Source organism: Fusarium oxysporum, chromosome 13 (assembly GCF_000149955.1).
Source record: "Fusarium oxysporum f. sp. lycopersici 4287 chromosome 13, whole genome shotgun sequence".
NCBI classification, from domain to species: Eukaryota; Fungi; Ascomycota; class Sordariomycetes; order Hypocreales; family Nectriaceae; genus Fusarium; species Fusarium oxysporum.
In genome coordinates, this window is record NC_030998.1 from 267,245 (window position 1) to 292,956 (window position 25,712).

At 48.3% G+C, this 25,712-nt stretch overlaps 15 protein-coding genes across 17 annotated transcripts; 6 read left to right on the forward strand and 9 right to left on the reverse strand.

Annotated features, from left to right (window-relative positions):
* Window positions 1-448: 448 nt before the first annotated feature.
* Window positions 449-1,556, forward strand: FOXG_11972 (uncharacterized protein; the record flags this gene model as incomplete). The annotated part of the gene is made up of 2 exons (XM_018391702.1): window positions 449-1,085; window positions 1,144-1,556. 2 exons carry the CDS (start codon window positions 449-451, stop codon window positions 1,554-1,556), a joined length of 1,050 nt encoding a protein of 349 aa, XP_018250398.1.
* A 1,594-nt stretch (window positions 1,557-3,150) lies between these two features.
* Window positions 3,151-4,995, reverse strand: FOXG_11973 (uncharacterized protein). Its single transcript, XM_018391703.1, has 2 exons — window positions 4,854-4,995; window positions 3,151-4,806 (listed from the first exon to the last, which is right to left on the reverse strand). The coding sequence occupies exons 1-2, from the start codon at window positions 4,958-4,960 to the stop codon at window positions 3,441-3,443; spliced, it is 1,473 nt and encodes a 490-aa protein (XP_018250399.1). The 5' UTR covers window positions 4,961-4,995; the 3' UTR covers window positions 3,151-3,440.
* Window positions 4,996-5,413: 418 nt separating this feature from the next.
* On the reverse strand, window positions 5,414-6,974 carry FOXG_11974 (uncharacterized protein). Its single transcript, XM_018391704.1, has 6 exons — window positions 6,817-6,974; window positions 6,633-6,767; window positions 6,551-6,578; window positions 6,315-6,499; window positions 5,888-6,261; window positions 5,414-5,826 (listed from the first exon to the last, which is right to left on the reverse strand). The coding sequence occupies exons 1-6, from the start codon at window positions 6,938-6,940 to the stop codon at window positions 5,632-5,634; spliced, it is 1,041 nt and encodes a 346-aa protein (XP_018250400.1). The 5' UTR covers window positions 6,941-6,974; the 3' UTR covers window positions 5,414-5,631.
* Window positions 6,975-6,985: 11 nt separating this feature from the next.
* FOXG_20637 (uncharacterized protein) lies at window positions 6,986-7,654 on the reverse strand. The gene is made up of 3 exons (XM_018400932.1): window positions 7,422-7,654; window positions 7,172-7,370; window positions 6,986-7,120 (listed from the first exon to the last, which is right to left on the reverse strand). Exons 1-3 carry the CDS (start codon window positions 7,550-7,552, stop codon window positions 7,055-7,057), a joined length of 396 nt encoding a protein of 131 aa, XP_018250401.1. The 5' UTR covers window positions 7,553-7,654; the 3' UTR covers window positions 6,986-7,054.
* A 295-nt stretch (window positions 7,655-7,949) lies between these two features.
* FOXG_20638 (uncharacterized protein) lies at window positions 7,950-9,427 on the reverse strand. The gene has a single exon (XM_018400933.1). The coding sequence runs from the start codon at window positions 9,380-9,382 to the stop codon at window positions 7,961-7,963; it is 1,422 nt and encodes a 473-aa protein (XP_018250402.1). The 5' UTR covers window positions 9,383-9,427; the 3' UTR covers window positions 7,950-7,960.
* Window positions 9,428-9,495: 68 nt separating this feature from the next.
* On the reverse strand, window positions 9,496-11,028 carry FOXG_11975 (branched-chain amino acid aminotransferase). Its single transcript, XM_018391705.1, has 3 exons — window positions 10,480-11,028; window positions 9,841-10,421; window positions 9,496-9,791 (listed from the first exon to the last, which is right to left on the reverse strand). Exons 1-3 carry the CDS (start codon window positions 10,928-10,930, stop codon window positions 9,630-9,632), a joined length of 1,194 nt encoding a protein of 397 aa, XP_018250403.1. The 5' UTR covers window positions 10,931-11,028; the 3' UTR covers window positions 9,496-9,629.
* FOXG_11976 (uncharacterized protein) lies at window positions 10,998-15,316 on the forward strand. Of its 2 annotated transcripts, XM_018391707.1 has the most exons (3): window positions 10,998-11,727; window positions 11,779-13,746; window positions 14,043-14,809. In XM_018391707.1, the coding sequence occupies exons 1-2, from the start codon at window positions 11,213-11,215 to the stop codon at window positions 12,563-12,565; spliced, it is 1,302 nt and encodes a 433-aa protein (XP_018250405.1). In that variant the 5' UTR covers window positions 10,998-11,212; the 3' UTR covers window positions 12,566-13,746; window positions 14,043-14,809. The 2 variants fall into 2 exon arrangements, with proteins under 2 accessions (XP_018250405.1, XP_018250404.1); XM_018391706.1 differs by having other exon boundaries at window positions 11,779-15,316.
* On the reverse strand, window positions 12,390-15,240 carry FOXG_11977 (ribonucleoside-triphosphate reductase). The gene has a single exon (XM_018391708.1). The coding sequence runs from the start codon at window positions 15,121-15,123 to the stop codon at window positions 12,643-12,645; it is 2,481 nt and encodes an 826-aa protein (XP_018250406.1). The 5' UTR covers window positions 15,124-15,240; the 3' UTR covers window positions 12,390-12,642.
* Window positions 15,317-15,686: 370 nt separating the features above from the next.
* FOXG_11978 (uncharacterized protein) lies at window positions 15,687-16,822 on the forward strand. The gene has a single exon (XM_018391709.1). The coding sequence runs from the start codon at window positions 15,930-15,932 to the stop codon at window positions 16,761-16,763; it is 834 nt and encodes a 277-aa protein (XP_018250407.1). The 5' UTR covers window positions 15,687-15,929; the 3' UTR covers window positions 16,764-16,822.
* Window positions 16,823-18,137: 1,315 nt separating this feature from the next.
* FOXG_11979 (uncharacterized protein) lies at window positions 18,138-19,125 on the reverse strand. Its single transcript, XM_018391710.1, has 3 exons — window positions 18,876-19,125; window positions 18,677-18,823; window positions 18,138-18,626 (listed from the first exon to the last, which is right to left on the reverse strand). The coding sequence occupies exons 1-3, from the start codon at window positions 18,889-18,891 to the stop codon at window positions 18,463-18,465; spliced, it is 327 nt and encodes a 108-aa protein (XP_018250408.1). The 5' UTR covers window positions 18,892-19,125; the 3' UTR covers window positions 18,138-18,462.
* A 362-nt stretch (window positions 19,126-19,487) lies between these two features.
* On the forward strand, window positions 19,488-22,702 carry FOXG_20639 (uncharacterized protein). The gene is made up of 2 exons (XM_018400934.1): window positions 19,488-19,977; window positions 20,087-22,702. The coding sequence occupies exon 2, from the start codon at window positions 21,962-21,964 to the stop codon at window positions 22,625-22,627; it is 666 nt and encodes a 221-aa protein (XP_018250409.1). The 5' UTR covers window positions 19,488-19,977; window positions 20,087-21,961; the 3' UTR covers window positions 22,628-22,702.
* FOXG_20640 (uncharacterized protein) lies at window positions 19,895-20,846 on the reverse strand (the record flags this gene model as incomplete). 2 transcript variants are annotated; one of them, XM_018400936.1, is made up of 3 exons in its annotated part: window positions 19,906-20,082; window positions 20,129-20,564; window positions 20,614-20,846. In XM_018400936.1, the coding sequence occupies 3 exons, from the start codon at window positions 20,844-20,846 to the stop codon at window positions 19,906-19,908; spliced, it is 846 nt and encodes a 281-aa protein (XP_018250411.1). The 2 variants fall into 2 exon arrangements, with proteins under 2 accessions (XP_018250410.1, XP_018250411.1); XM_018400935.1 differs by having other exon boundaries at window positions 19,895-20,564.
* Window positions 21,031-21,576, reverse strand: FOXG_20641 (uncharacterized protein; the record flags this gene model as incomplete). The annotated part of the gene is made up of 1 exon (XM_018400937.1): window positions 21,031-21,576. One exon carries the CDS (start codon window positions 21,574-21,576, stop codon window positions 21,031-21,033), a length of 546 nt encoding a protein of 181 aa, XP_018250412.1.
* Window positions 22,703-22,759: 57 nt separating the features above from the next.
* On the forward strand, window positions 22,760-24,328 carry FOXG_11980 (uncharacterized protein). Its single transcript, XM_018391711.1, has 3 exons — window positions 22,760-23,120; window positions 23,171-23,642; window positions 23,689-24,328. Exons 1-3 carry the CDS (start codon window positions 23,003-23,005, stop codon window positions 24,161-24,163), a joined length of 1,065 nt encoding a protein of 354 aa, XP_018250413.1. The 5' UTR covers window positions 22,760-23,002; the 3' UTR covers window positions 24,164-24,328.
* A 193-nt stretch (window positions 24,329-24,521) lies between these two features.
* On the forward strand, window positions 24,522-25,669 carry FOXG_11981 (uncharacterized protein; the record flags this gene model as incomplete). Its single annotated transcript, XM_018391712.1, has 2 exons — window positions 24,522-24,898; window positions 24,943-25,669. The coding sequence occupies 2 exons, from the start codon at window positions 24,522-24,524 to the stop codon at window positions 25,667-25,669; spliced, it is 1,104 nt and encodes a 367-aa protein (XP_018250414.1).
* Between the last annotated feature and the right edge of the window lie 43 nt (window positions 25,670-25,712).

Here is a 25,712-nt window from a genome sequence, read left to right on the forward strand (position 1 = left end):
TCAAAAAATCTCATTTATATGGAACAATCTCCTCTCCGCCTTCTCTCTCCCCCCGTTCTCACTCTCTCTTATCCCCCTTCGCCCGACCTCCGCCTCTTAGTCGGAAAAAGAGGAGGAAAAGAACCGTGAAGTAGATTCGTTCTGCAACTCGATCTTCATCTTTCATGCTTAACTCTCTTCCTAGGTCTGTGGACCATTATCAGCTGGGCGGTGGGGAATCTATGACTGGCATGATTCCTCGGTCTTTAACAACCCGCCCTTTCTATTTCTTTCCCGAATGGACCTTTGGCCATTTGAAATTCATTTCAAAGAGCGTCGGGGGTTAAAGACCTCCGCTCTTGGTCGTCACACAATGCTGCTATGATTTCATCCTTCTTCCCAGGATCCAGCAACCCATCTAGGCTTTATGAGACAAAAACAGTACTTCGGCATTCTTGCAGCCTTCACTATGTTTTCTACGGTGGCTGTTGCCTTGATGTTCCACCGCAGACGTTACGAACTATTTTATATTCTACACGTTCTTTTATTCATTGCATTGGTGGTTCTCATATGCCTTCATCATCCAGATATTACCCAAAAGGTCATGATCGTCATTTTTATAGCCGCGGGACTATGGATCCTTGATCGCCTGGTACGAGCGACTAGTCTACTCTACCACGGCACCAACAACATCGCAACACTACAACCCCTTCCCAGTGGCGGTACAAGGGTCATTATGAAAAAGAGTCCTTCAGGTGCGAGGTCTGGGCAGCACGCATATCTTTGGGTTCCAGGGGTTCGATGCTTTGAGACTCATCCATTTACCATTGTGAGCACGCAACCACTTGAATTTGTGATTGATGCGCATGATGGCTTTACCCGCGCCTTGCATGAATACGCCGTCAAAAACCCGGGTGTTGCACTGAAAGCATCGGTTCATGGGCCTTATGGACATATGCCAGATCCTACTGCATACGATAAGATCGTGATCTTCGCTGGCGGTAGTGGCGGTACCTTTGGATTTGGCATGGCACTTCAACTTCTACGAGATCTTGACGCCGCTGTCCACAGGGACATCACTGTGGTTTGGGTCATAAGAAATCGGGGTATATCTCTCACTACTTCCTCAAATGGTACAACCGACTAACCAACACCTGCTTCTAGATCTTTTGGAATGGTTCTCTCCCTACCTTGAAAACATTGCTCATGTTCAAGGATTCAACATCTCTATCAACATTACCGGCAGAATGGAGCTCAGTGAAAAGGTCGCCAGTGAGCAGGCAGCCTCGACTTCCAAGCGGGCAGTTTCGGAAGATCGTGTGGAAATGGCTGATTCACCCGGTCAGTCCGATGCGTTTCAACAAGACCTTATTCTTGGGATTCCAGCTCACCACGGACGTCCTAACATTGACGAGATTGTCGCCCAGACTCTGGAGGGAATGTCTGCGAATTCACGAGTCTTGGTTTTGGGATGTGGACCAGCTGGTTTATTGCAAGCCGTGAGGCAGTCAGCAACATCTCGAATGGTTCCAAACGGGGCTGGAATTTCATTTCAGTTTGAGCAGTTCGGATGGTAAGGATCCAGTAGATGTTGTTATTCTATAGTATAACATCTTTGAGGCTAGAGTAGGAACATTTACTGTATATGTACTTAAGATCGAATTACAATAACGTTAGCAACATATATAAGGCCTAGGACTAATGCTGTGAGCAAGCCCATAGTATCTTTCGGGACTCTGGCGAAGTGAGGCTGCATCTCTTGCATGCTCTCAGATCCCGACGGCTTCGACGATGAATTCGGGGGATTAGGTCCACTGCCGCCAAGGCTACAGTCATCAGGACCTCGCGAGATTTTAAGCCACGAGTTCTGGCCTCCATGGAAGGAATCCACCTTCGCCGCCGATTCGCTCTAGTGATCGGCTTCTTGGGTGAACTCGGAGGTGAAGGGCTAGCTCGCGATGCCATGGTTGGTGCTCAGGCTTAAGTGAAACGAGGATCGTGAATTGAGTCCGCCGCATACTGGACTTTTTGCCATTTGTGCCAGACGTCGAGTAGAACGAGGCATCTTCCTGGTGCTCTTGGTGCATGGTTTATAAGTCCTCGACCTGATTGGTCAGATACCAATCCGCGATCTTCCTTCTGGGGCCATGTCCCGGCCACGGATTGATACGAATAGGTGGCTGTGATGACGTACGATTGAGGTGAAACTTCAGAAACGTTATACTTTGAATGAGTTGAAAGCTGAAGCAAGGCATTTTATATCGCGATTTGCTTCAAAAGAGGGGGAAAATACTAAGGTATAGGCTCTTGATGAACACAGGCTAGGGCCTTTATTTACCTCCTCTATTTACGCGCCTCTCTTCTCGCTCTTGCATCTTCCACACCCAGGACAGCACACACATAGCACCTGGATTCCGACCCAGCTTCCAATCTTCACTCACATCATCGATCTTTTCATGTTGGCCTATTCCCACCGCTCAGCTCGCCGCACTGGTGAAGAACGAGACGGGAAACGATCTGCTGCTCGAGGTCGCGAGATAAGTTCCATCTCTCATGATCTCAAGCTACAATGAGCTTCATTTACGTTGCGGGACATGCCAATGTCATAAGTTCTCATCCAGAATACAAAGCAAGCTCGCTGAGCGCAAAGATCCGCCACGGGTACCACAAAAGCTGCATTTGACGCGCCGCACAGCGAACCATTTTCTTCGAATTAGGCGGAGCACAACTTCAACAATAGCAACTCCTTCTCCGCCAATGAAGCTTCAAGTAACGGATATTGCGATGATAACGAGAAGACCACAAGGTCTCTTGCTCCGCGTTCCACCTCGACGCCGAAACCTACCACTTTGCAGTAAACGATCGCGAATCACCTTTACGGTTCGATACCCGTCTCCCATGCCCCTACAACCAAACGAAGAAGGGCAAGGCTAAGCCCAAGAACAGCTTATAGGTCAGGGCCGAGAAGGATCTAGCCATACCAAGGGGCTGTGATTCTCATCAAGCCGACAATGTTGATGGTGTATGATAAGCCGTTTCGCTCCGGAGTACTTTTTTGTTACTTCGCGTTTGAGAAAGTGGAATAGGAAATGTTGATGGCGTCTGGGCCGTAGTGCCGTCGGCGAACGGATATACAGGCATTGACAGAATGGTAAATAGTTATATTTTGAAGTCGGATAAGTAAGGTGGTACTAAGATATATAGCTATACCTTTTATTTTTAATGGTTTGCCTATTAGGCTGGATGCCTGGATAAGGCGCTTGACGAGACCGCCACAGATCCTGAGCGGCCCGTGTTTGCCACTTCTGAGGCACGGTCTCTGTCAAAGAGGGTGGTATCGATATTTTGTGTTAGTGACATTATCAAGGCGCGCATAGCACAGTAGCGGTAACAGCCGACGCGGTCTGCACTATCCTGAATCCTTATCTTCGTACCTAGATAAAGGTACATTCACCAATCCCTTAGATGATATCATGGTCACACGGCTTCCCTTCAAAACCAGTGACATCATGCAAATGCAACGAAGCCGTATCTCTAACCCTCTTGATAGACCCAACCGTCGTGTTCGACGGTGTTTTAGGAATAAGCTTAACACCATCAATAGCAAGCTTGCTCAAAACATGTGCAGCAGCCTTTGCATTGATGTGCAGGGTCTCAGGAACGGGGTTCGTGATGTTATCGCAAGCTTGGTGATAGCAAGCATCCTGCTCAAGACCCGTTCCAGTGAAAAGACCACCAACTGGCTTCTTGATGACTTCCCGGAAGGGAACATAATCAGTTCCACCAGTCAGACCAACGGGTGTAACTTCGATCTTTTCCTTCTCAAAGAACTCTCTGAAGAGATCCTCAATAACTTCGGAGCCTGGAGGTCCACCAGGACCTACCTTCTCACCGGTTCCGTCGAAAACACCAAAGAAACCACGAGATACCATGTCGAAGTTGAGATAAGCCAAAAGGTCATCCACGTCAGTGGTCTTCAGGTTGTTCACATAGTAGCGAGATCCGACGAGACCGTTCTCCTCGGCGCCCCACCATCCAAAGCGGATTTTGAGCTTGGTGGAAAAGTGCTGCAGACCCTTTGCTGTCTCAAGGATGAGTGATGTTCCTGATCCATCGTCATTGATGCCAGGTCCTGCTTGGACTGAGTCGAGATGAGCGCCGAGCATAACGACATTCTCGCCGTCGCCGCCTTTGGTTTCGGCGAAGACGTTCTGGGTGACGCGCGTTTCGATGGTCTGGATGATCTTGACAAACACCTCGAGCTTCTCACCAGCATCGAGACGAGCCTTCAGTGCCTGTCCGGGGTCTTGGTCAATAAGACCAGTGGGGACGTACTCCTTTGGGTTAGGTGCAGACAGAGTACCAGCTGTAAGCTTAGCTTCATCTGAGTTATAAATAACAACGACTTGAGCACCAGCAGCTGCAGCAGGTTTAACCTTGCCTGCGAAAGTAGTACCATCAGGGCAAAGACCACGCTCGACGAGGACAACCTTCCCTTCAACATCGAGCCCTTCATAGTTTGCCGCATCGCATGCAGCTTCACCTTCAGGACCATGAACAAGCTCAGCTGTTACACCGTCCTCAGAAGTACTGGGGGTATAAGTCAAAGCGACTGTTCTGAACGTTTCATCATCGACAGTGACCTCGGCAGTGAGAGTTTGGGTGAAGTTGGCAGGAAAGTCTTGCTTCCATGTCTTGAAGCCCTTTAGCTTTGAGATTTCGTGGTAGATGAAGTCGACTGAGGCGGCGTATCCTGGAAGGCCGAAGGCACGGTTTCCTCCGTTGGCGTAGGCGATGTCATTGAGTTTCTTCAAGTTGTGCATCAACCTAGAAGTATTAGTGGACGAGGTCTTATGTGAGGTTGCATGGCATACCCCTTCTCGGTGATGAGCTTTTGAAGCTTCTTTGAGCTCACTGGAGGCTTGGTAGCCTCGGTCAAAGGCGAAAGAGCCAGAAGAGCAGCGGCTGTAGTCAACTTCATGGTGAATGGCTTCACGTCTCATTCAGAGGCAAGACTGGAGAGTAGAAAGCTTTCACCTTTTATACCCAGAAAATGTCCAGAATAAATACTCGACCCCTCATCAGTCAACACAAGTTCCTGCAATTCTTCAACAAACTTCCATCTTGCGTGATCTGCCCCGCTAATATCTCTATCACGGAGTAATCATCAACCTTTGGTAACTAGTCCGTGAAGATCAGCCTTGAATCGGGAAGGTCGGTAATTGACGATGCAACATGCCAAGACGACACTAAGAATATGCATAATACCAACTTCCCGATCTGTATACAGCCTTTATCTCGACCCCGCTGCTGGGTATTTTAAGTGCTTATCAAGAGATGATTTTCTTAATAAATAGCCTGATAGATGGGGCCAAGAGGTTCTTTTACAGAAGTGCCAAGGGGGATAGAATATTTGTAATGGCTTGTTGTTTCTTGGGGTGATGAGTAAGTGGCTGTGACACACGTACACGAGGGACCTTTGTTTCTCTTGGCCAAGTGGAGATGATGTTTATGTAGCATCGAGGTACGTCAGTGGATCTTGGGATAGCGAAAACGACTTTCTCTCGTTTTGCTATTGCTTCGTAAGCAAAGTAACTACGTCAATCGAATGCATCTCTGTCGAATATTGAATAAGCACCGCCGGCTGACATTCTAAGCGAAGCCTTCAAAGACAAGCTTTTCACCCGACACAGAGCCCTGGCGGTTTAAATCCATCGCCTTGTCGACTGTAGACGGACTGAGCTGTCCCATAAGACGGACCGGAGATGGCTTGAGAGTTCCGTTTCCGAGTAATGTCTCTAACTGACCATGAAAATCGGCACTGAGTTTGTGATCATTCATTTTCACCTATCAAGATGTTAGAATAACACCCTCAGGCAAATTGTTAGCGAATTCAGATGGCACTTACAGGCCAATGCGCCTTGCCTCGATAGCTATGCTCTGTAGGGAAAGCAGTAAAGACAAATACATCCGTGACTTTAATATGAGACGGAACGTCTTGGGTGTTTGCCTTGCCTGGGCGAACGGTACATAGCACGCCTTCTGGTTGGCTTATCGATCTAGCCGCAGTCGCTGAGGAGGTTTCGTTGCCAACTGTATCAAAGACGTGCTGCAGGTTTGGCAGTGCTGATCGAATCTTGGATACAACCTCCTCATCGTTGTAGTCAAAGACATGAGTTGCGCCAGCTTGTTGCATCTTATCGAAGTTCTGAGGGCTGCAGGTTGTAGCGACTTCGATATTATGAAGCTTGGCGAGCTGAATAGCGAAGTAACCCACGGTTGCTATCAGGCTGTTAGTATCTTTCTTTGCATCTATTAATGATCTGAATACATACTGTTGCCTCCCCAGATCAACAAGGAACTTTTGTTTCCTGTATTGTTTGGATTGAGTGCAAGGCAGTCATCAGAGAAGAGAGCAAGCCATGCTGTATTAGCAGCCAATGGAACTGAAGAAGCCTCGGCTGGATTAATGTTTTCGGGTATCTTAAAGGACAGTCGCTCATCAGCGATTGTGTACATCCTGCAAGTTCTGATTAACTTCATCGAAGAATAAATGTCATGCAAAACTCACGAGTAGGCTCCTAGGCCCTTGATCTCTCCTGCAACACATGAGCTTCCCCTCTATTGACACGTGAAGGCCTTCTCGAACTCACCACCCCAAACAAAGCCAGCAATATTGTCGCCAGGCTTCAATTTGGTCACAGTTGAATGGGCATCCACCACTTGACCGGCGAAGTCACAGCCCAGTACTGCGTCATCTCCGAAGGCGTTGACGTCAAGAGCAAGGCCTTCAACAAATCAGCGACACGAAGTTCGACGGTTGACGGCCGAACTTACGATCAGTTGGATTGAAGGCCGCGTATTCAACCTTTACGTAAACCTGATGCTCCTTTAGGGGAGGTAGAGTAACAATCCCTTGGGTGAGGCCTTTGCCTTTTTGGAGGATGGCAATTGACTCCATGGCTGATGTCGACTGATTGATGTTGAGTTTAGTGAGATAGATTGGGTGTGAATTAGTGGACATGATCCATATATAAGTACGCTGAATTATTAATCTAGAGCTAGCAACCCCGCTTCAGAACTTCCATCCAGCGCCCATGACAGCATTATCAATATGCTCCCGTCGATACACGCACTTGAACTGTGCCTCACGTTAACAATGGAAAGGTCTTTCTGGAATCAGTGTACCTACAGGAATAAATTTGATCTTTTCTAGGTTCCATACTCCGCTTCGAGCATAAATGTCAGTCTTGAGAACAGACATGATGTCTGCTTCAGATTTGGCGCGGGCAATAATGGCGCTACCGTCAACTGTATTTCCAGCCAAAGTGCCCCCGCCCATTTGGAATAAACCAGAGTCGATATGCCGAAGCATATCCTTAATATGTGTTCTAGAAAAGCATTTATATCTTAGACGATTGAAGCATAGCGGCATTGCTTACTCTCGCACTCTCATTCGCGTCTCTAATGAGCCTTCGATATCGGGAATAAGGACGATCCATTCCATCGCGGGTTCCAATCTCATTTCGTGCGCCATGCTGTCGTGATCTGAGCCACCACGCAGCATTTGCATAATTTCGCTCTATTCATATAACTGCAGCGCCCTATGCCTTGAGTTATGCGCCTTGTCACCTGCGAACATCGGAGAGGACAGGTTGCGTCCAGGCTCACCCCCTCGACCAAACTGTTTTGCGCCAAGGCTTAGCGTGAGGCGTTCAATTTACGCCTGAAAATACGCCCTTCAGAGTCTCTCCACCTTCAGCCGTAGGTCTACGTTATTTGCCCCACAACAACAACTAGCTTCCCGCAGGCAACGAGGACATCGCGAGACACGCTGGGCTTGCATGGCAATACGAAGGAAGTCACTTGGTTCAGGAGTGCGTATCGCCAGCTTCGCTATTGAGGTTGCATTGAGAGATTAGACTACGAAGTTAGATCAGATGATGGCATGACAAGACAAATTTAAGGACATTCTAAGTTACTAAAAACTCTCAAGTCGTGTTTTTATCTCTTGAGCAACGTTTTCCACGACAGATTCTGCAACAACACCCCTTTGCCAAGTAATGCTGATAGTGAAATCCCCTCCTCTGGTACTAACACAGTTGAATCCTAACGCGGGACCAGCAACAAAACCGCACTGCGTGAAGACCAGTCTGCCAAGCTTGATATCACTCCCTTCAGGGGGACATATACTCGAAACTGAACCAAGATTCGACAGCTCATACGTATATCGCCTTTGTGCACCGCCTTGGCTTTGACATTCCTGTAGGATATCTTGGACCTGGTTGAGTTTTGTAGCCATGCTTCCATGCGGAAACTCTTTGACCTTTGTCGCTACTTCGTTGGAGAAACGGCGCGCAAGGTCTATAATATGCTGCTCCTCGGTGCTAGAGCCGTGCTGGCAGTCTTTGAACTTTTGCAAATCTTCATAAGAGACGTAGCTGGTTAAATAAGAGATATGGTTCACGATTTCTGCGTCAGAGGCTCTAGTGTGTCGTCGCGCTGAGAAGGGTGTAACAGCTCGAAATCCAGGAACATCTTCTTTGATAGAACAGCCCATTGAAGTACATATGATAGCGTGGAGGAGCCCGGTGACTGTGACATTGGCCTGCTTGCACTTTTTAAGAAGGACAGAAAACGGTGCCGCTGGAACTGTCACTATACGAACACAAGATTCGTAATTGACCGTCGGTGTTGCGGATATGGGTCCCCCTCCCCAAACTGGCTCATCAGATTTGTCTGGGGTCGTGCAGGTAGTGCAGCTACACGAGAGGCAGTCCACTCGCTCTTCGATTGTGGGCGGAGGGTCCTGTAACTCGTTCAATTCCAGAGGCCACTGCGCAGGGACAGGTGTTTTGAGCTTGAGATTGTTCATGAGAGTGACATGGAAGGCAAGTCCACTTAATCCATCAGCTATAGCGTGGTGTGCAAAGAAGACGATGTCCATCTTTGAGGATGGGCTAGACTTGCAGTTGCCTGTATGCTTCACAACAACAGCCTTCCAGGCTGGCTTGTTTTGAAGCCAGAGCTCTGAATGACCATTTTCGAGTACTTTTGATAGAACATCATCAGTCATATCCCCGGCCTTCCTATCGTTGCCGTTGACATGTTGGCTGTCAATGACCTCCAAAATGTCCTGGCGGTCGAATGTGCGGATCTGCCCGAACAGCGGAATACCAGCTTCTTTCTCATCGGAAATGCCATATCGTAGACCGCCATGCTGTTGAATGGTGGCTTGCAGAGCATGCTCGAGTGCATTATCAAGTTCCTTCAACAATGAGTCATTTGGGAGCGATATGTTATACGTTGCCGTTACACATGCTGAGCGGTATTGTCCCAAAGTATGCCGGGCCGAATAATATCGTCCCAAAACACCTAGAGTCACTTGAGCGTGCTTGGCCATTCGTAGACGGTAGTTGTAGCTTGACTTCAATATGAGATGCAGAAGAAGAGCAGTGCGAGACTTTAAGGATCTAAGACCTTCCTAGCCCCACATCGTCTTGAGTTAGACGAGGGATTTTGCGGAACGGAGATAGTCTCCCCAATGGCGACCAAACGTTAAGTCTTTCGGTAGTACGATAAACAACGGCACAAGCCCTATGCAATCTAAGTTATACACTCGCTCTAAACGTCATCTATTCTGTGGTTTTTTATTCAACAAAAACACCCCATTCATGATCTTCAGCTCCGAACATAATATCCTTCAACCAGCTCTTTATCCGCGGGCCAAATGCACTGCCATCGTCTCGCTTCTGCGGCAAGTCGATGTTGACATCACTAACCCGAATGGTCGATACGTTCTTGATGAAAAACTACGATGAATTAGTCAACTGCCTCTTAAGCTCGATTGGGATTACTCACAGCAGTGCCAGACACGAATGCCTCTTGAAGTAGACCATTTCTCCAGGCCTTCTCAATATCTTTAATCGTAAATTTCGCTTCTCTGACCTCGAGCTCCTCGGATAGTCGGCTTTCAACCAGATCCAGAACAGACCTTCTGGTGACGCCATCGAGAATGACTCGATCCGTCAATGGAGCCGTTAGCAGAACCGGTTTCGAAGTCTTTTCGTCTCGGACGACTGCGAAGAAATTACTGGCCCCAGCCTCAGTGACTTGTCCTTCCTCGCCCAACAACCACAACACCTGATCATAGCCAGCCTGTTGCGCATCGCAATGAGATGCAAAGCTAGGGCCATAATTCGCACCGACCTTGGCGTAGCCAAAACCACCAGGCCACGCTCTGATCGTGTCATTCTTCGACGTGATAAGACGTAGATCCGATCTTGGCTCTACACCTGGAGGAACCTCGGTGGAGAAATCGGGCCAGCATACCATCGTGACCATCAAGGTGGCTTCTTTGGGGACTTGGACACCCAGTTGGCGCCCAGTTCCGATTAAAGCTGGTCTGATGTACCGAAAGCTGCCGGGCTCTGGCAGCCATCCTATTCACGTTTGTGAGCCAGGTTTCGCAGTGAATAATTTGCAGATAGAAACACTAACTTTTCGCATCAACGCGAACCAAGGCTTTGATCAATTCGATGAGCTGTTCGGGATCAAAACCTGGTAGTGAGACTCTCTCTGCACTCATAACCAAGCGCTTTGCATTTCGATCCGGTCTGAAGAGTCTAACGCGATTATCATAACCGCGGTAAACCTTCATGCCCTCGAAGCACTGAGTGGCGTAGTGAAGGCAAGATGCAAGAGGCGAAATAGTCAAGTCGCCGAAGGCCTTGATAACCGGGTCTTCCCAGCCGTTCTGTACCGTCCAGCGGCAGGTGACCATGTGGTCTGTCGCGACATTCTGTTCCCACAACTCAGCGGATCCAGGCTTGGGGACATCTTTCAGCGCTGTTGTCAAGTCAAACTTGAGCTTGGACGCATCCAGCTGTCCCTTCACGGAAACTGCAGAGCCATTTGTGCCGTTAAGACGAGTAGAGGTTTGTGCAGACATGGTGAAAATGATGAGAATGCGTAAGACATAGATACCTACTCCTTTCTGCCTACTGTGATGCGGATGATAAATACCCAATACAATGCACCCTATCTCGGTTGTTGGCATAACCCTTTCGTGTCCAGTAGCTCCCTTCACTTGCAGAAGTGGGTCATCTTGAAGGGCGTAAGCTAATTTTGCGCCCTGTGACAACGCCTGCGATAAACTCGGTTGCCACCTCCGATATGCCGATCCCCTCCTCACGCCTTGACCCAAACTCTCGTTGTGCAAATTGAATTAGACATGAGCGCGTCAGGCTCGCCACGAGGCGATACGTTACTTGACGAGGACGACTGGCTCTCGTGGCTACACCATCATGACGAGGTCCTAGACAGTAATCCCCGGTTCAATAGCGGGACGGTGAATACAGAAGCCGATGTGACCGACGACGGCCCGTCCCGGACAGGGTTGCACCACCTATCAATCGAAACTTTGGAATCCATAGATTGCACAGCTTCTGGGGATCTCCCATCCAGTGACACTTTGGCTGAAGATGTCTCATGGCTATCGTCTAGCGGATACTATGGTGCACCATCAGATTCCTCGGTGGGCTCTGTGGAATCACTGACTTCACCAATTGCATCGGCTTCTCGACTGAGACGAAGAAGGAGGCAGACACGCCAGAATATCAACACCACAAGAGAAAGGGAGACAACCAAGCGACGATACCAGTGCACCTTTTGCACGGATGCCTTCAAAACAAAGCATGACTGGCAAAGACATGAGACAACCATGCACTTGACTCTTGAGCAATGGAAGTCAGTCGAGTTCCAGCTATTTCTGGTCTGCAGATACTAATATAGATACAGATGCTCAAGATATGGCCTAACAATACAGCAACCAGATGGCAATTCGTACTGCATCTTCTGCAACTGTCCCAATCCCTCGACAGAACATCCAGAGCTTCATAACTACTCAGCCTGTGCTGCCCAACCAGAATCCGCACGACTATTCCACCGCAAGGATCACTTGCGGCAACATCTGCGACTCTTCCATCAAGGCTGCAACTTCAACGACTCCATGAAAAGCTGGCTTTCGTCAATAGATGATGTGAGATCCAGATGCGGATTTTGTGATGCTCAACTGGGCACTTGGACCGAGAGACAGAAGCATCTTGCTTTACACTTTCGCGCAGGTGCAGACATGAGAGAATGGAAAGGTGACCGCGGTTTCGACCAACAGATTGAAGAACTCGTGGAGAACGATATGCCCGCCTTCTTGATTGGCGATCAGCGCCGAACCATGGAGCCATTCTCTGCCTCGCGGGTAGATCATCGTGTCGATACGTATGCTCTGAGCCCATTTAACACGAATGAAGCGAGCCCAGGGCAAAGCTTGAAAGAGTCAGAGGTTCCTCATTCTCACCAGGAAGTACAGAGGCTGTTGTTACAGTATGTATCTACTGAGATTTCGCAAGGCCATGTACCGTCAGATCGCCAGATTCAAAAAAAGATGAGTGAGATCATCTACGGGCCCGATAATTCGTGGGATTCTACCTGGGCTGATAACCCTCAGTGGATGGATATGTTTCGGAAGAAGGCTGGATTGATTAGTTTACCTCTGAGTGGAGGGAAGAATGCATTCATTGGGTTCTAGGTTGGACATTTCTACCATTCATCGACATTACTACTCATACAAGAACAAACTCTGATGAAAAAGATAAAGTATCCCAATCACGCAACCTGGCTGACCAACTTATCAAACTCATCATCTGTATGCTCCTGAAACGTCCTAAACTTCTCATCCAACAAGGTCTCACCATTTCTAAACCTCTGCATCGTCAGCTTCTTCCCAGACAATCTCTTCGCCTCAAACAGATCCTCAACATCGACTAGCTCCGGCACAACCGTCGTGCGGAACTCATACGGCACTCCACTGTTCTTTATAAGGTCAATGCTAGCTTCAAGAAGCTTCGGCTTGACCTTGCGACCTGTAACGCGCTTGTAATTCTCCAAAGCACATTTGATGTCCATCGCAGCAAAGTCAACGAGATTTTCGGAAAAGACTTGCTTGAGAATGTCGGGGGATGTGCCGTTTGAGTCGAGCTTGACGCTGATGCCTGCGGATTTGAGGATTCTGAGGAAGGGGAGGAGGCCTTTGTGGATTGTCGGTTCACCGCCTGAAACAACGAGTGACTTGTGAGACGTTGATGTAATGTGACGGAAGATGTCAACAATGGTAACATCGTCACACTCTCCCTGGACTAACGGGCCATTGTGACACCAAGGGCAGGCGAGGTTGCAGCGGGAGGTGAACATGATGGAAGCCTGCATCTTGCCTGGGTAGTCACTCAGAGTACTCTTGATGTAGCCAGCCACGGGGAGATCTTGAATCGCAGCGACTTGCTTCTCCAAGTCTTGAAGCTCATTGTCATCATTCACGCCCTCCAGCCCCGTCTCATACTTGTACACCTTTCGTTGGACAAACTCCTTCGACTTGCCCCGATTCCAATCCCTCGTGGGTCGGAAGTACCCGACGATACGTGAGTAAACGAGCGTCGAGTCCCCGCATGCTGTGCACTCTGGTTGCTCACCCGCTCTGTATCCGTGTGTCGGACAAATACTGAACGTTGGAGTTAGTGTGATGTACGGAATGCGAAAGCGCGCAGTGAGAGTCTTGATCAAGTCTCTAGCCAACTTCCAACTCGGCAACTGTTCACCGAGAAAGGCATGAAAGACAGTACCACCAGTGTAAGAACACTGAAGTGCCTCCTGATGACCCATAGCCTCAAAGAGATCCTCCGTCGTGTCGACGGGGAGCATCGTGGAGTTAGTGTAGTAAGTAGGAATCTCCTTATCAGGGAAGAGTTCCTTGTCTCGCTTGGCAAACTTGTAGCATGTGCTCTCTGCCGGACTAGCTTCGAGATTGTACAGGTTACCTGTTTCTCTCTGGAACTCTTGGAGTTGGTCTTTGATTAACTCAAGAACTTCAAGGGCAAAGTCTTTTCGCTCGCCGATACCTTGGCCGAGAAGATCCACGAGTGCTTCATTCATCCCGTTGACTCCAATCGTGCTGAAGTGATTGGTCCAGTATGAACCCGTGCGATGCTTGGTAGCTGACAGGTAGTGAGCAGCATAGGGATAAAGCGTCGAATTCTCGTCCACAAGCTTCCGCTTAATCTCCAAAGAGTCCTTGGCCACTCTTAACGTGCTGGTCAACTCTGCCATGAACGTCTCCTTCGAACCATTAGAACGGTATGCCAGATTGGGCAGATTAATCGTGACAACTCCAACGGAGCCAGTCAATGGACTTGCGCCATACTGGCCTCCAACTCTGCAGTGAAGTTTACTGAGATCAAGCCTCAATCGACAACACATGGACCGAAAGTCCTCAGGATCGAGATCACTGTTGATGAAGTTGGCAAAGTATGGAACACCATACTTGGCCGTCATCTCCCAAATAGACTGCCACCGAGGAGATTCCCAATCAATCCCATCAGAAACGTTATAAGTCGGGATGGGGAAAGAAAAGATATTGCCGTTTCCATCGCCTTGCATCATGACTTCAGCAAATGCCTTGTTGAGTAAATCCATCTCTTCCTGGAAGTCACTGTATACCCAATCGGTTCGTAACTCGCCGCCAATGATAACGCATTGATCGCCCAATCGTTTCGGACAGATCAGATCGAGCGAGAGATTTGTGAATGGAGCTTGGAAACCGCTTCGGGTCGGGACGTTGAGGGAGTAAACGAAACTTTGGACATATTTGAAGACATCGGTGTAAGACAGGTTATCGCTGCGGATGAATGGTGCAAGGTACGTGTCAAAGCTAGACAAGGCCTGAGCACCAGCGAGTTCACCTTGTAGCGTAAACAGAAAATTGACGATCTGATTGAGCGCGGTGTTGAGATGTTTAGCAGGCCGGCATTGAATCTTATTCTCAACGCCACCAAAACCTTGGAGGAGAATATCTTCAATGCTCCAGCCAGAGCAATACGCGCTTAGAAAGCCGAGATCATGGATGTGGAAGCGATTGTCGTGGTCATATTGTCGGATTTCTTCGGTGTAGATCTTTTCGAGCCAGTATTGAGAGATGATTTGGTTGGAGACGTATTGCATGAGACCTTGGTGGGAGTAGGTTGAGTTGGCGTTTTCTGCGGTCTTCCATGTTCCTTTGGCGAGATACTCGTCTACAAGGCCAATGTTGGAAGACATGGTTGAAGTCTGGGATGTAATCGAGCAATTAGAGGTGCAGTTGGTGCATAAAACTGTATGCGATCTTGACGCGATATGCAAGATCGACCTGTAAACTGTTCTCGCGGTTCAATCATTATTTAATACTCTACATTGTTTACATTCAACGCGTCTCTATATCGCGTCTTTGCCATCAAACCACCGTCATATCACCGAAGACTGGTGTGACTCTGACGAAACCTCAGAGAATGGCCACACTTTTTGCCCCAAAAGCTCTGGCCATGTTTCCAGAAACACGGTCCTCACGCGTTGATTAGTAGAACAGGTCGAATGATGGTACCACGAGTCGAACGCGGTAACTCGTGACTTGGCGTGAAATGGGCCGACGCAACAGCCAATTGTGGTCCAATGAGTCAATGGCTGGAATTGGAGCTGCGTGACTTGGTTTTGAAGGGAGCGCGTTGACGCGTTGGCACTGCTTATCGTTATCGGATATCTCTTATCTTATCAGTCGATCAGGATCTTCACCTCTACCCTGAACAGTATGAAACTTGACTGTATTTGGGACAGTTTAAGCCTCTCTTCCTATTTGTAAGAAGAATTTTAACATTAACGTTATGTAAAGCATGCAATTGCCGTAGTCTTACGGAAGTGTCATTACTGACTAATAGCGTCTGATATATCCGAGCCGTGTCGGTTATATCATGACTTCATCACCAGAACAACTCAGTTATTTAAAAAGATATCAAACCCGTTTGCTGTAACCAAATCGACACTCTCAGTTATACTCTAGACCCAAAGACAGACTCTAACAGTTATTGAACAACATGTCATTTGTATCCACCACCAAGCGTATCCAGCTCCAAGATGACGTTCACCTTCACGTCGAGCAATCATTTCCCCAGGTGCAATCTCAAGACTATCCAACCATTGTCTTTCTTCATTTCTGGGGAGGATCCTCCAGGACCTGGTCACCCGTCAATCACCTAATTGCACATACCTTTCCAACTGCCCGGATTGACTTTCGCGGATGGGGTAGCTCTACTGGTCCCGCAGACGAGACCGAATATTCCATTCTCAGACTTGCACAGGATGTCGAAAACGTCATCACGCGACTGAACCTTCAGAAATACATCATCGTCGGACACTCTATGGGCGCCAAGGTCGCTCAAGCCATCGCTGGACGAAATCTTGTTAACGGCCTTGCAGGTCTCGTCCTGCTCTGTCCAGCGCCGCCAACGCCTTTAATGCTGCCCAAGGAGATGCGAGATCAGCAAATCAGCGCCTACGATAACGCGCAGAACGCTGAGTTTGTTGTCCGGAATGTTCTTACCGCAAAGTCCTTGCCTGACGGTATCATCGAAAGAATCGTGGAGGATATGATAAAGGGCAGTCAATCTGCTACAGCGGCATGGCCACGATATGCCATGAATGAAAATATTCTGGAGCTGGCCAAGAAGATCTCGATACCAACGGTTGTTATTGCTGGAGGCAAGGATCAGGTCGAACCTGTGGCCCGTATCAAGGCAGAGGTCACTGGTAACATTCCCTTCGCCAAGTTCCTTGTCCTGGAAGAAGTTGGACATTTGGCCCTGCTAGAGGCGCCAGAGAAGGTTGCAGAGATCATAAGTGACTTTATATTAAGCAAATCTAGAATCTGAAGAACCGGGAACCTACGGATATCCCTCTCTGTTGTACTTAATTGACTAAGTTAAAGAAGAGCCGTTGGCCGCAGTTGTTGGTTGCAGATGATATATACTTGAACAGTACCTTTCCAGGCCTGCCTTGAACCTTATTCACAGACGAAAGTTACAATAAAACACCTCGGATTGATAGAACATTTAACCCCCCGATTTCGCAAAACACGAAGCCTAAGTTCTTGACAGTTATGCCCTGTGTTTATCTGATCTATGTAGCTCTTAAATAGGCGAGTCAAAGCCTTGGAACGGTTCGAGAGGCTGAGACTTGGAAGGGCCAACGCACAGATGTGATGACTGCCAACAAATTTGGGCGCAGCTGAAAAGACGACTGAGGGGTCCGATTGGCTGGCCGTGTGCTGTTGGACAATTAGCTCTATTTAGTGTGCAGATCTCAAGATCCCTTGCCTTAAATTGATGTTGATCATCTACAGTACACCTTGATGATAATCAATCCACTGAGATTGTCCTTGAACCCCCGAGGTATAAGGTTCGAGCTTGCCCTGCGTGATATTTCCCAAAACATCTATCTCACGTCAATCTACACTTTCAAGAACCTACAAAATGTCTTTACTTCCTCCTCGCTCTTCCATAATACCCACCTAACCAATCTCACAGACGAAACTGCCCAATATGCGGCCTACAAGGAAGCTACCCAGCGTCCTCACGAAGTTGAGTGGACAAACCAAATCATCGGCGACGCTGCTGCCTATGCAGCACCCGAGGGTTATGAGCGGCACTGCGAGGATATGGGGAAGCACAACTCGGGCCTTCATAAAACGAAATCATTCCTGCTAATAGGTTAATAGGTGAGCCAGAGGATAAGAATTCTGCAAACACGCTTATTTATGGGTTTGTAAGCGCCTGGGTGTATCGAGAAATCGAGACTCGAGGGTTGGATTTTATTGATACCGGGGCTGCCAAGGAGATTTGTCGGAAAGCTGCGCAGACAGCTCTTGCTGAGAAGAATGGCTGGGAACTTGAGAACTGAAATCTGTCAGAGATTCAGTATAATTAAATATTGACCAGTATCTTTTTTTTGTCTCTATCCCGTGTTATAATGAGCTGGATAGACTTCGATGTTCCGGCAGCCTGATGCGCGAAATAACACCATACAGCTTATAAGATTCAGTAGCACCCTAAGGCAAGTGTTAGGGGCTTACACTTTGCTCACTTGGCCAACAATGCTGCTTTGCAAGATATCAGATCCTTCCTTGTAGATATATCCAACCAGGCACCTAGGAAGAGGCTAGTTTAGAATATCTATCTACAGGGGACCCAATCTCGTTATTTGGTGCGGCGAGTTAGTCAGGGACCTTCCATCCGACTGATGGCACAATATCTCAATTGGTCGATACCGTGTTGGTGTTATGTAGCATCGAGACTAGTAGTAGTTGAACGAGAGGGTGCTGGGCAAATCCAGTCCCACTATTGTACATGTGTTATATGACGTCAAAGGACTATGTATTAAATTATTATATATTCTAGTCAGTCTTAGTTGTGCAGCAAGCATGTAAATAGAGAAACTATAGATGCAGTTACTAATCCTAAAACAAAACTAAGCATATATATCCCAAATCTCGCACGGCGACAGCGAACATTGGTCCATGTATAGTTCATCATTCATTATATTGATTTGCTAACAAGAAACTCTAGTACAGATCTAGTACTGCTCCTCAAGCTCCCTGTGCGCCTTGCGTTCACCATGACGCTTAGCCTCCTCCCTATCGAAGAAGTCAAGACCCTTGGTCTCAAACTCTCTGTCAACAAAAGCACCAACAGCTCCGGCAATGAACTCCTTGGCCTGTGCGTGGCTGTCGGGCTTGCCTGGTAAACTGTTAGTAACAAGTCTCAACGAGAAGGTGAGTTGAGCTTACCGTTTCTAGCTACATGCTCCTCGTATGCCTTGGCAGCTTCATAGGCAGCAGCACCGCCGATGATCTCGTGGGAGAGCTTGGCGTGATGCTCCCTGTTCTCAGAGTTTTGATTGTACTCGTTGAAGTTCTCAACGACCTCGGTGTTGTCTAACAAGTCGATTAGTAAGGATCTAAAAATCTACTGCTCAGGAGAACTTACTATCGAACCAACCCATTGTGAGTAATGTATTTGATGTAGTGAATAAGTGATAAAAATGTAGGATGTTTGAATAAGGATTGATGCACACAGAAAAGCTCAAACTTTATACCTTGAGGGGTCCAGGGGTCTTCTACCTAGACCACGACACTCTACTCTATTCTAAACTTGGAAACAAGCCGCATTGCACAAGCTGCTTCTAGCAAGTTTCAAGCCATGACGGTGTGCGAGCCAGTAGTGGCTGATGTCAAGCTCATCGGATCTCACGGCTCATAACACAAGGGCCACTTCGGCAATCGATGCCGTGCAAGCTCGGATAAGCGGCGCGCTTGAACTCCACTGGAGGACGTAATCATCAATCAACGCAATTATGGGCTGTGAAAGATGGGGGGTTTCAGCTGGCATTGACGAGGGAACTGGAGATGCCGTCTTTGCCGGGAGTTTGAGGGGATTGCCACAGCTTGCTAATACCTCGTGGGGATGGCGTGGCGGGGGATAGCTGTGAAGTCATGGAATTATCGCGGGTTTACGAGATTCTGCATCCCTGGAGAAGAGGGGAGATGCATAGGGAGACCAAAATGAGATTAAAGTGAAGTCGTCGCGATTAAAATGAGCAGGTATAAAGGCATATTTGCTTGAGTCCTGTCTAGACATTTCTATCATCCCAGCTACGGTGTGCTGGTGCGTCTTGTTGTTCTGGTACCCCGAGTGGGCTGTGCCTCACCGTGACGCGGGGACCCTCTCCCCGTCCCGTTCATAACGTCCAAGCGCCAGCGCGCCCAATGTCCCGGTACACATTGGTCGTCATACCTGGATAGAATGACGGTGAAGCAAGCTGGGTCTGGTCTCCACGGCGTCCAGCTTCAATCCAGCCAGCTCTGTCGATCTGGGCCCTTAACGCCGCAATGCTTCGGCATGATCTAAAATCGTCCCGAGTGATCTAATTGGCGTCCGGCTGTATCCGCGCGGGGTCCTCCAAGCTCAGGGGCCTCCAATGAATTTGAGTTTCTTACTGCATCATCCTAAGACATCTTCATCCAGCTGGTCCATCGCGTAATTGAGCAGCTGTAGCAGCTCTTTGCGTGACGCGTCGTAGCCATGGCCAGTATGTAGTACCAATCCATTGGCGCAGTAATTGTAAAGATGCGACGATTTGGTAGATACCGAATATGTCGCCCGTTGAACCGAGTGAGGTTTCTGACCAGATCACCTAGAACAATTAGCACAGCTCCGACAATGACGAGGGGTAAACTTACGATTCGAAAATCTTGACGACTCGCTGCGATAAAGTTCCACGTATTTCCCTGCACGATCAGGCCAGGCAAAAAGCCCAGGTCATCAACCGAGGGTGCCTTCTCCCCATCTTGAACGGGTACAGAAGCGCCAGCATCAAGAAGAAGTTGGAGAAGCGTCAAATGCGCCGTCAAAAACGTCGCGACTTGAAGATTGGCAGTGTCCAAGCCTTCGCCGGGACGATTAGTCTCGATGGGAATGGCGATTGGACTGCTCAATAGCGATAGATCGTCGGTTGGGTTTATTGACAGACCTGGAAGATGCGCGCGAACAGCATCGACGGTGCTGGCGATGTTTGTATCGTTGGGATCGTGGTGGGGATCGAGATAGACGCAAAAGTCCATCTTTTTATCGGGTGCGAAGCGGATGCGGTAGTCGGGGACGATAGACGCAGATGAACTGATCGCGAGATTAGAAGAGCCTGCAGCATATGGTGAAGTGAACTTACCAAGATTTCACATTGACAAGACGTTGAAAAGAACCCTTTGATCGGTTCCGAAGCGCCAAGCAGAGCAAAGGGAAGTGAACTTCATGATTCCACGCCGCTTCAGACCTCCCCATCCGGAGACAATCGCCCGCGCATTCAAGAATATACACCACGTCCTCAGGACTCGGTGTAAGCCCCAATTCGTTGCGACGCGCAGAGCAGCAGAATTCTTTATCCTCGTAAATAGCAGCCATGTCAGGATGCAACGCCCTCGCAGCTGTTTCGTCCTGTATACTCTCCAGCCCGTTCTCCAAGAATACCTCTTCCACGGCTCAATTGGAGTAGTTTCGTTCGCATATCGACTAAACTTGGGGGAAGACCGGGACGGATCAGACATGGCCCGCGTTTCGACGCCGTGGGAGGATAGAGCCATGGCTGCTAATTGCTTTCGAGGCGATGAAGCACCAGATCGACCGCTCGCTGAGGACATTGACGATGTATCGCTGAGGAGCTGGACACTACGTAAAGGCCTGTGCGTCTTTTCTTGTTCGCCTTCATCGTCGAATTGTGCATCGTTTGGACTCGGGCTGGGCACTGCGCCTTTGGTAGTCTTTCGTTTCTTTTTGGTGCCATTTGCGCAGCTGCTTTGGAGGATGTTGGAGAGTTTGGAGGTGGTGTTGGGTGTTTAAACGTATTCGCAGGAGGTTGAGCTGGTTGAACTGTAGCTGCGCTGTCGCTTTCGATTCTTTGATTGTGTTGCTTTTGGTGGTTTCGCTTGGTCGATCTCGTGGGGAGGGTGTGCGGTATCGTCGACCTGGCGCAGCCACGAGAGGATGTCAACAGGCATTTCTGAAGATTCATACGATCATGGAGGAAGAGTGAAGCGCTGACTGCTTCTGCGTTGGCATTGTAATCTTCGTCGTCGATGTTGTAATGCTTGCATGCGTGGGGATCAATTGGGTGACCCGAAATGGCAAGGTGCATGTTGACTAGACAGCAGCCACGTTTTGCACGGCCACAGCCACTAGCCACGGCTTACCCTGAAGCTGAACACCGAGATGCAGAAATGGTATTCAGCGCGAGTCTGTCGCCTGATCAAATTGATAGGTTGTAGAAAATGACTCATATAATACCGTGAAATGGTACGGACAAATGATTACTGCAGTTAGTTGCGGGTGGTTAGAGATGTCGTCGCTATTGGTGCGAATCGTAGTTGTCGCTTGCTGATGCGAAATACGACGAGCGCAAGAGCAACAACAGAGGGATAGCATAAGGAATCACTCCTCAGAGTAACCTTATCTACGCCTCGGCCCATTGGAATGTCACACAGGGCCTAGTCATTATCCTGCAATTCAAGCATAAAACAGCCATGGGTAACGCTTCATCGAAAGATTCAACGCTCACTCCCCATATCTCACAAGAGACAGCAGCCAAGGGCATCCCTCACAACCTCTCAGCCTCATTCACAAAGCGCGCATCGCTCACGCTTCAATGCATCTTGGCTGATCCAGCGTCTAAACGCGATTTTGCAATTCACGTCCCACCAAACGGGTCCTACGACGTCATTATTTACGACGGTCCAGACGCAACAAGTCCCGTCCTCGCGGCCGCCAAAGGAAACCCAAAATGGAAGCATGACTTTCGCATTAATCTCCCTGGAATATTAGAAGGCGACGATACGCGTGAGGAATTACTACGGTGTACAACTATAAATAAATTGAAGGAAGGATATTGGTTCGCCATGCAACTTGAGGGCCATCTGGAGCGATTTGAATGGCGTTTGACGCGTACGAAACAAGTTCAGGGACAAGAAGCATCAGGCTGGGGATGGAAATTGGTAAGAGTCGGATTGAAGATTGAGCCTCACGACGATGGAGAAGAAATCGTTGCTATTTTCAGAACTCACAAGTCGTTAGGACTGAAGAAGATTGGTGATTTGGCATTTACAGGAAGTGGAATCACTGCAGACTTCGGACGACAGTGGGAAATCATGGTGTTAACGACTTGGGCTTGCGTTTGGTCCCAGCATATCTAGACAATTATATGCAAATTATGCAAGTTATACGACTATCGTGAGATTAGACGCGTAAAGTGATCTACGAAAGAATCGGGTACCTTACGATGGTTCCCACAACGCGTCGATCACAAAAAACCCCATGACGTCGTGACTTTTTCACACCTAAAATCTGCCACGTAAGCGCTCATACCGTCATAACGCCTCTCGTATATGAAAACTATCCTTTTCACAAGGCTAGAAGTCTCTCCAAAGTAAAACCCATTGCCATTAACCCGAACCGTCAATTGAGGCTGAGCTGGTTGTCGCCCCAACCGCCCAGCCCCCTAAAGTTTAGATCTACTGTAACACTGCATGGAACCCTTGTCTCTTTCACTGCAACATTGAGGCCTCACTATGAAAGTCACGACGGTTGTAAGCTATGTGGTTTTCTTAGCGGAAGTTTTAGGGAAGGAAGAGGTAAAGAGAGTATGTGGGAATCAGCGGTTTGGTGAACTAAATGACTCACTCTCATGTACGTTCAATTTCACCTTGAGACTACGGAAGCATCGCTGATACTTGCAGATTACCCGAACGCATGGAACAAAAAGAGTCCCAAGAACGGATTTGTATGCCTCAAAGTCGACAACAGCACGCCTTCATTCTCCGCAACGTGGAACTGGCCCAAGGACATCCAAGACGTACACTCCTTTCCCTACGTGCGCTTCAACAACCCGAATCTCCCCGTCCGTCTCAGCGATTTAGAATCAATCCGCTTATCAACAGATTGGATCTACACACCGGGCAGTCCGTCAAAAATACCGGATGAATTTAGTAATGAGGTCTGGGCGAAGAATAAAGCAGAGTTGGAGGGGGAGGGCGTTCAGGCGAATGCGGCGTGGGATTTCTTTCTGGATGATGATAGGAATAGAACGCTGTATCCGCAGGTTGCGGCGGTGGAGTTTATGGTTTGGTTGGGGAGGGTGGGGGATCCGTGGTGGCTTGGACGGCAGAATGATAGTATCCTGTCGAATGTTACGCTAGGGGAGACAGAGTTGTAAGTCCACCACTCATCCTCTGGACTACGAATACTAACAATACAGTTCACTATTCTATGGCCGAAATTCAGGAGGAACGCACGTCTTTACAGCTGTGACGAAAGATAACAGCGACGTATTGTCCTTTGACGAGGATTTCTACCCGTTATTTCAGTACATCCTCGAACAAGCCCATAAACAAATCGACGCAGATGATTTACCGAAAGATCCATGGCTAGGTATCATCGAGTTTGGAACAGAGACGTGGATGTCAAGGGGAAACGCTACATTCACAGCTGCGAATTTTGGGATGAGTTTGAAAGGGAACTTTACGAGTGAGAGGAATTCTACGAAGGGAGATGATAATAAGGACAAGGGTGATAAAGATAAAGGGGATGAGAAGGGAGGTGATAAAGGTAGTAGGGATAACTCGACGGATTCTAAGGGTGATGAGGAGGATGATGCGGTGAGGTTGATGAGTCAATCGGTGTTGGGGTATGTCATTGCGGCGGCGTTGGTCATAAGCGTGGTTCTTTCTTGAGGATATTCATAGCAAGCGTGCATCAACAGCCATAAAGCGCTGTTTATATCATTATTAGGTGTTCCTCCAAGGATATCTCTTTGGTATCTACAGCCTACAGGGGAATCAAGTAGCAAATCGAAAAGCACAACCAAGACCTGAATTAACAACAAAGAAGAAACTCACGTAGCTAATTGAAACTCGGATTTATACGTCCAATCTATTAGAAGCATGTAGTCCCTATGGAGATTGGCTACAGGATTCGCATCCTTCCGGTTGGTGGGCCGACTACAAGGATCAGTCAACCTAATCTCAGACATCAACCCACCTTATTCCCTCATCTCACGATCTTCACTTCAATCACACAAACCCAATCACCATGACACTACACACCTCAGCCCCCGAAAGCCGCCTCAGGCGTACCATCCACGCGCTTCCCTTCCTCCTCATCTCAGCTGTCATGTCCCGCGCCTTCGCAATGGCGAAGCCAATCGGTCCTATAATCGAAGAATCTGTCAAAACCTCCGTCTTTACAGCACAAGACGTGAACGTGCCTATCATCAAGAAATTTTATGGCGTACCTGTTCTAGATGATGTTTTCGCTGTTGTTACAGTTGCCTTTGCGCATTTGCAGTTCTTTACGAATGAGGAAGCGTATTGGCAGCTTTTGGTGTTCTTGACGGACTTTGTGGGGATGTATGCTGTTGTGATGATCGAGGGATATAGACCGGGGAATACGTTTCCTGTTATCAAATAGTAAGTTACGTCCCAGAGCCTTATGCCTTTCCTAACATGACCAGCCCTGTTGTATTTCTGTTTCTGTCCCAGATGTTTGGCATAGGCTTTCTTGCACCAATCTTCTTCTTCTTGTTCTACATCTTCACGCCTGCTTACAAACTTACAACACCGAATCTGTATCGTCCTGGTGCAGCGCCTTGCATGGCCCTTTTGCCTACGGTTGTGCTGGGATATTATGTCACGCACTTTCCATCATTCTTTCACTCTTCTCTTGAGGCGAGGAATTGGTGGAATTGGATTTGGCAGCTGTTTCCTATCTGGGGGTTCATCATCATGCTTGTGCTATCGAAGATCAGTCCTCAGCCAAAAGAGCAGACACCAAGGAAATGGAAGCAAGAGCTTAATGCCATTCGACTCACGATTGGGGTTATCAGTATCATAAGCACGATAACATGGTGGTATACCATTCTCAACATGGACTCCAGCGTCTTCGAGGTCTTTATTCCTCAGCACTTTCTCAAAACGCCGCAAGAGCCAATCCTCGGACTCCGAACTGTCATTCAATTCGATTACATCTGCTGTTACTCAGCTGGCTTTCTGTGGTTGGCGTATCACTTCAAGGACCTTGAGAATGTTGGGGTCTGCAGTATTTCATGGATCCGAGCTGGCTGCGCTTCTGTTGTGCTGGGATGTTTACTTGGACCGGGAACTATGTTTCCTCTTATTTGGCTTTTGAGAGAGGAGTTATTGGTCGCGACACAGCCTGATGTGAAGAAATCTGAGAATTAGATGGCGGTCACTAGGTAGGCGATATTTTGGAACGCCAAGCATT

Bases quoted from the DNA above. Each gene is read 5' to 3' on its own strand.
- FOXG_11974 (XM_018391704.1), bottom strand. From the start codon at position 6,940: ATGGAGTCAATTGCCATCCTCCAAAAAGGCAAAGGCCTCACCCAAGGG. The intron at 6,768-6,816 runs GTAAGTTCGGCC...GATTTGTTGAAG, and splicing joins GGCCTTCAATCCAACTGATC to GCCTTGCTCTTGACGTCAAC. The intron at 6,500-6,550 runs GTGAGTTTTGCA...CAGAACTTGCAG, and splicing joins AAGGGCCTAGGAGCCTACTC to GATGTACACAATCGCTGATG.
- FOXG_11976 (XM_018391706.1), top strand. From the start codon at position 11,213: ATGAGCGCGTCAGGCTCGCCACGAGGCGATACGTTACTTGACGAGGAC. The intron at 11,728-11,778 runs GTCAGTCGAGTT...ATATAGATACAG, and splicing joins TTGACTCTTGAGCAATGGAA to ATGCTCAAGATATGGCCTAA.
- FOXG_11978 (XM_018391709.1), top strand. From the start codon at position 15,930: ATGTCATTTGTATCCACCACCAAGCGTATCCAGCTCCAAGATGACGTT.
- FOXG_11975 (XM_018391705.1), bottom strand. From the start codon at position 10,930: ATGTCTGCACAAACCTCTACTCGTCTTAACGGCACAAATGGCTCTGCA. The intron at 10,422-10,479 runs GTTAGTGTTTCT...AAACGTGAATAG, and splicing joins GGTTCGCGTTGATGCGAAAA to GATGGCTGCCAGAGCCCGGC. The intron at 9,792-9,840 runs GTGAGTAATCCC...AATTCATCGTAG, and splicing joins CATTCGTGTCTGGCACTGCT to TTTTTCATCAAGAACGTATC.
- FOXG_11977 (XM_018391708.1), bottom strand. From the start codon at position 15,123: ATGTCTTCCAACATTGGCCTTGTAGACGAGTATCTCGCCAAAGGAACA.
- FOXG_20639 (XM_018400934.1), top strand. From the start codon at position 21,962: ATGGGTAACGCTTCATCGAAAGATTCAACGCTCACTCCCCATATCTCA.
- FOXG_11979 (XM_018391710.1), bottom strand. The intron at 18,627-18,676 runs GTAAGCTCAACT...ACAGTTTACCAG, and splicing joins GGAGCATGTAGCTAGAAACG to GCAAGCCCGACAGCCACGCA.
- FOXG_20638 (XM_018400933.1), bottom strand. From the start codon at position 9,382: ATGGCCAAGCACGCTCAAGTGACTCTAGGTGTTTTGGGACGATATTAT.
- FOXG_11973 (XM_018391703.1), bottom strand. From the start codon at position 4,960: ATGAAGTTGACTACAGCCGCTGCTCTTCTGGCTCTTTCGCCTTTGACC. The intron at 4,807-4,853 runs GTATGCCATGCA...TAATACTTCTAG, and splicing joins AAGCTCATCACCGAGAAGGG to GTTGATGCACAACTTGAAGA.
- FOXG_11980 (XM_018391711.1), top strand. From the start codon at position 23,003: ATGAAAGTCACGACGGTTGTAAGCTATGTGGTTTTCTTAGCGGAAGTT. The intron at 23,121-23,170 runs GTACGTTCAATT...TGATACTTGCAG, and splicing joins ACTAAATGACTCACTCTCAT to ATTACCCGAACGCATGGAAC. The intron at 23,643-23,688 runs GTAAGTCCACCA...CTAACAATACAG, and splicing joins ACGCTAGGGGAGACAGAGTT to TTCACTATTCTATGGCCGAA.
- FOXG_20637 (XM_018400932.1), bottom strand. From the start codon at position 7,552: ATGCAAATGCTGCGTGGTGGCTCAGATCACGACAGCATGGCGCACGAA. The intron at 7,371-7,421 runs GTAAGCAATGCC...ATGCTTTTCTAG, and splicing joins ACGCGAATGAGAGTGCGAGA to AACACATATTAAGGATATGC. The intron at 7,121-7,171 runs GTAGGTACACTG...CGTGAGGCACAG, and splicing joins AAAAGATCAAATTTATTCCT to TTCAAGTGCGTGTATCGACG.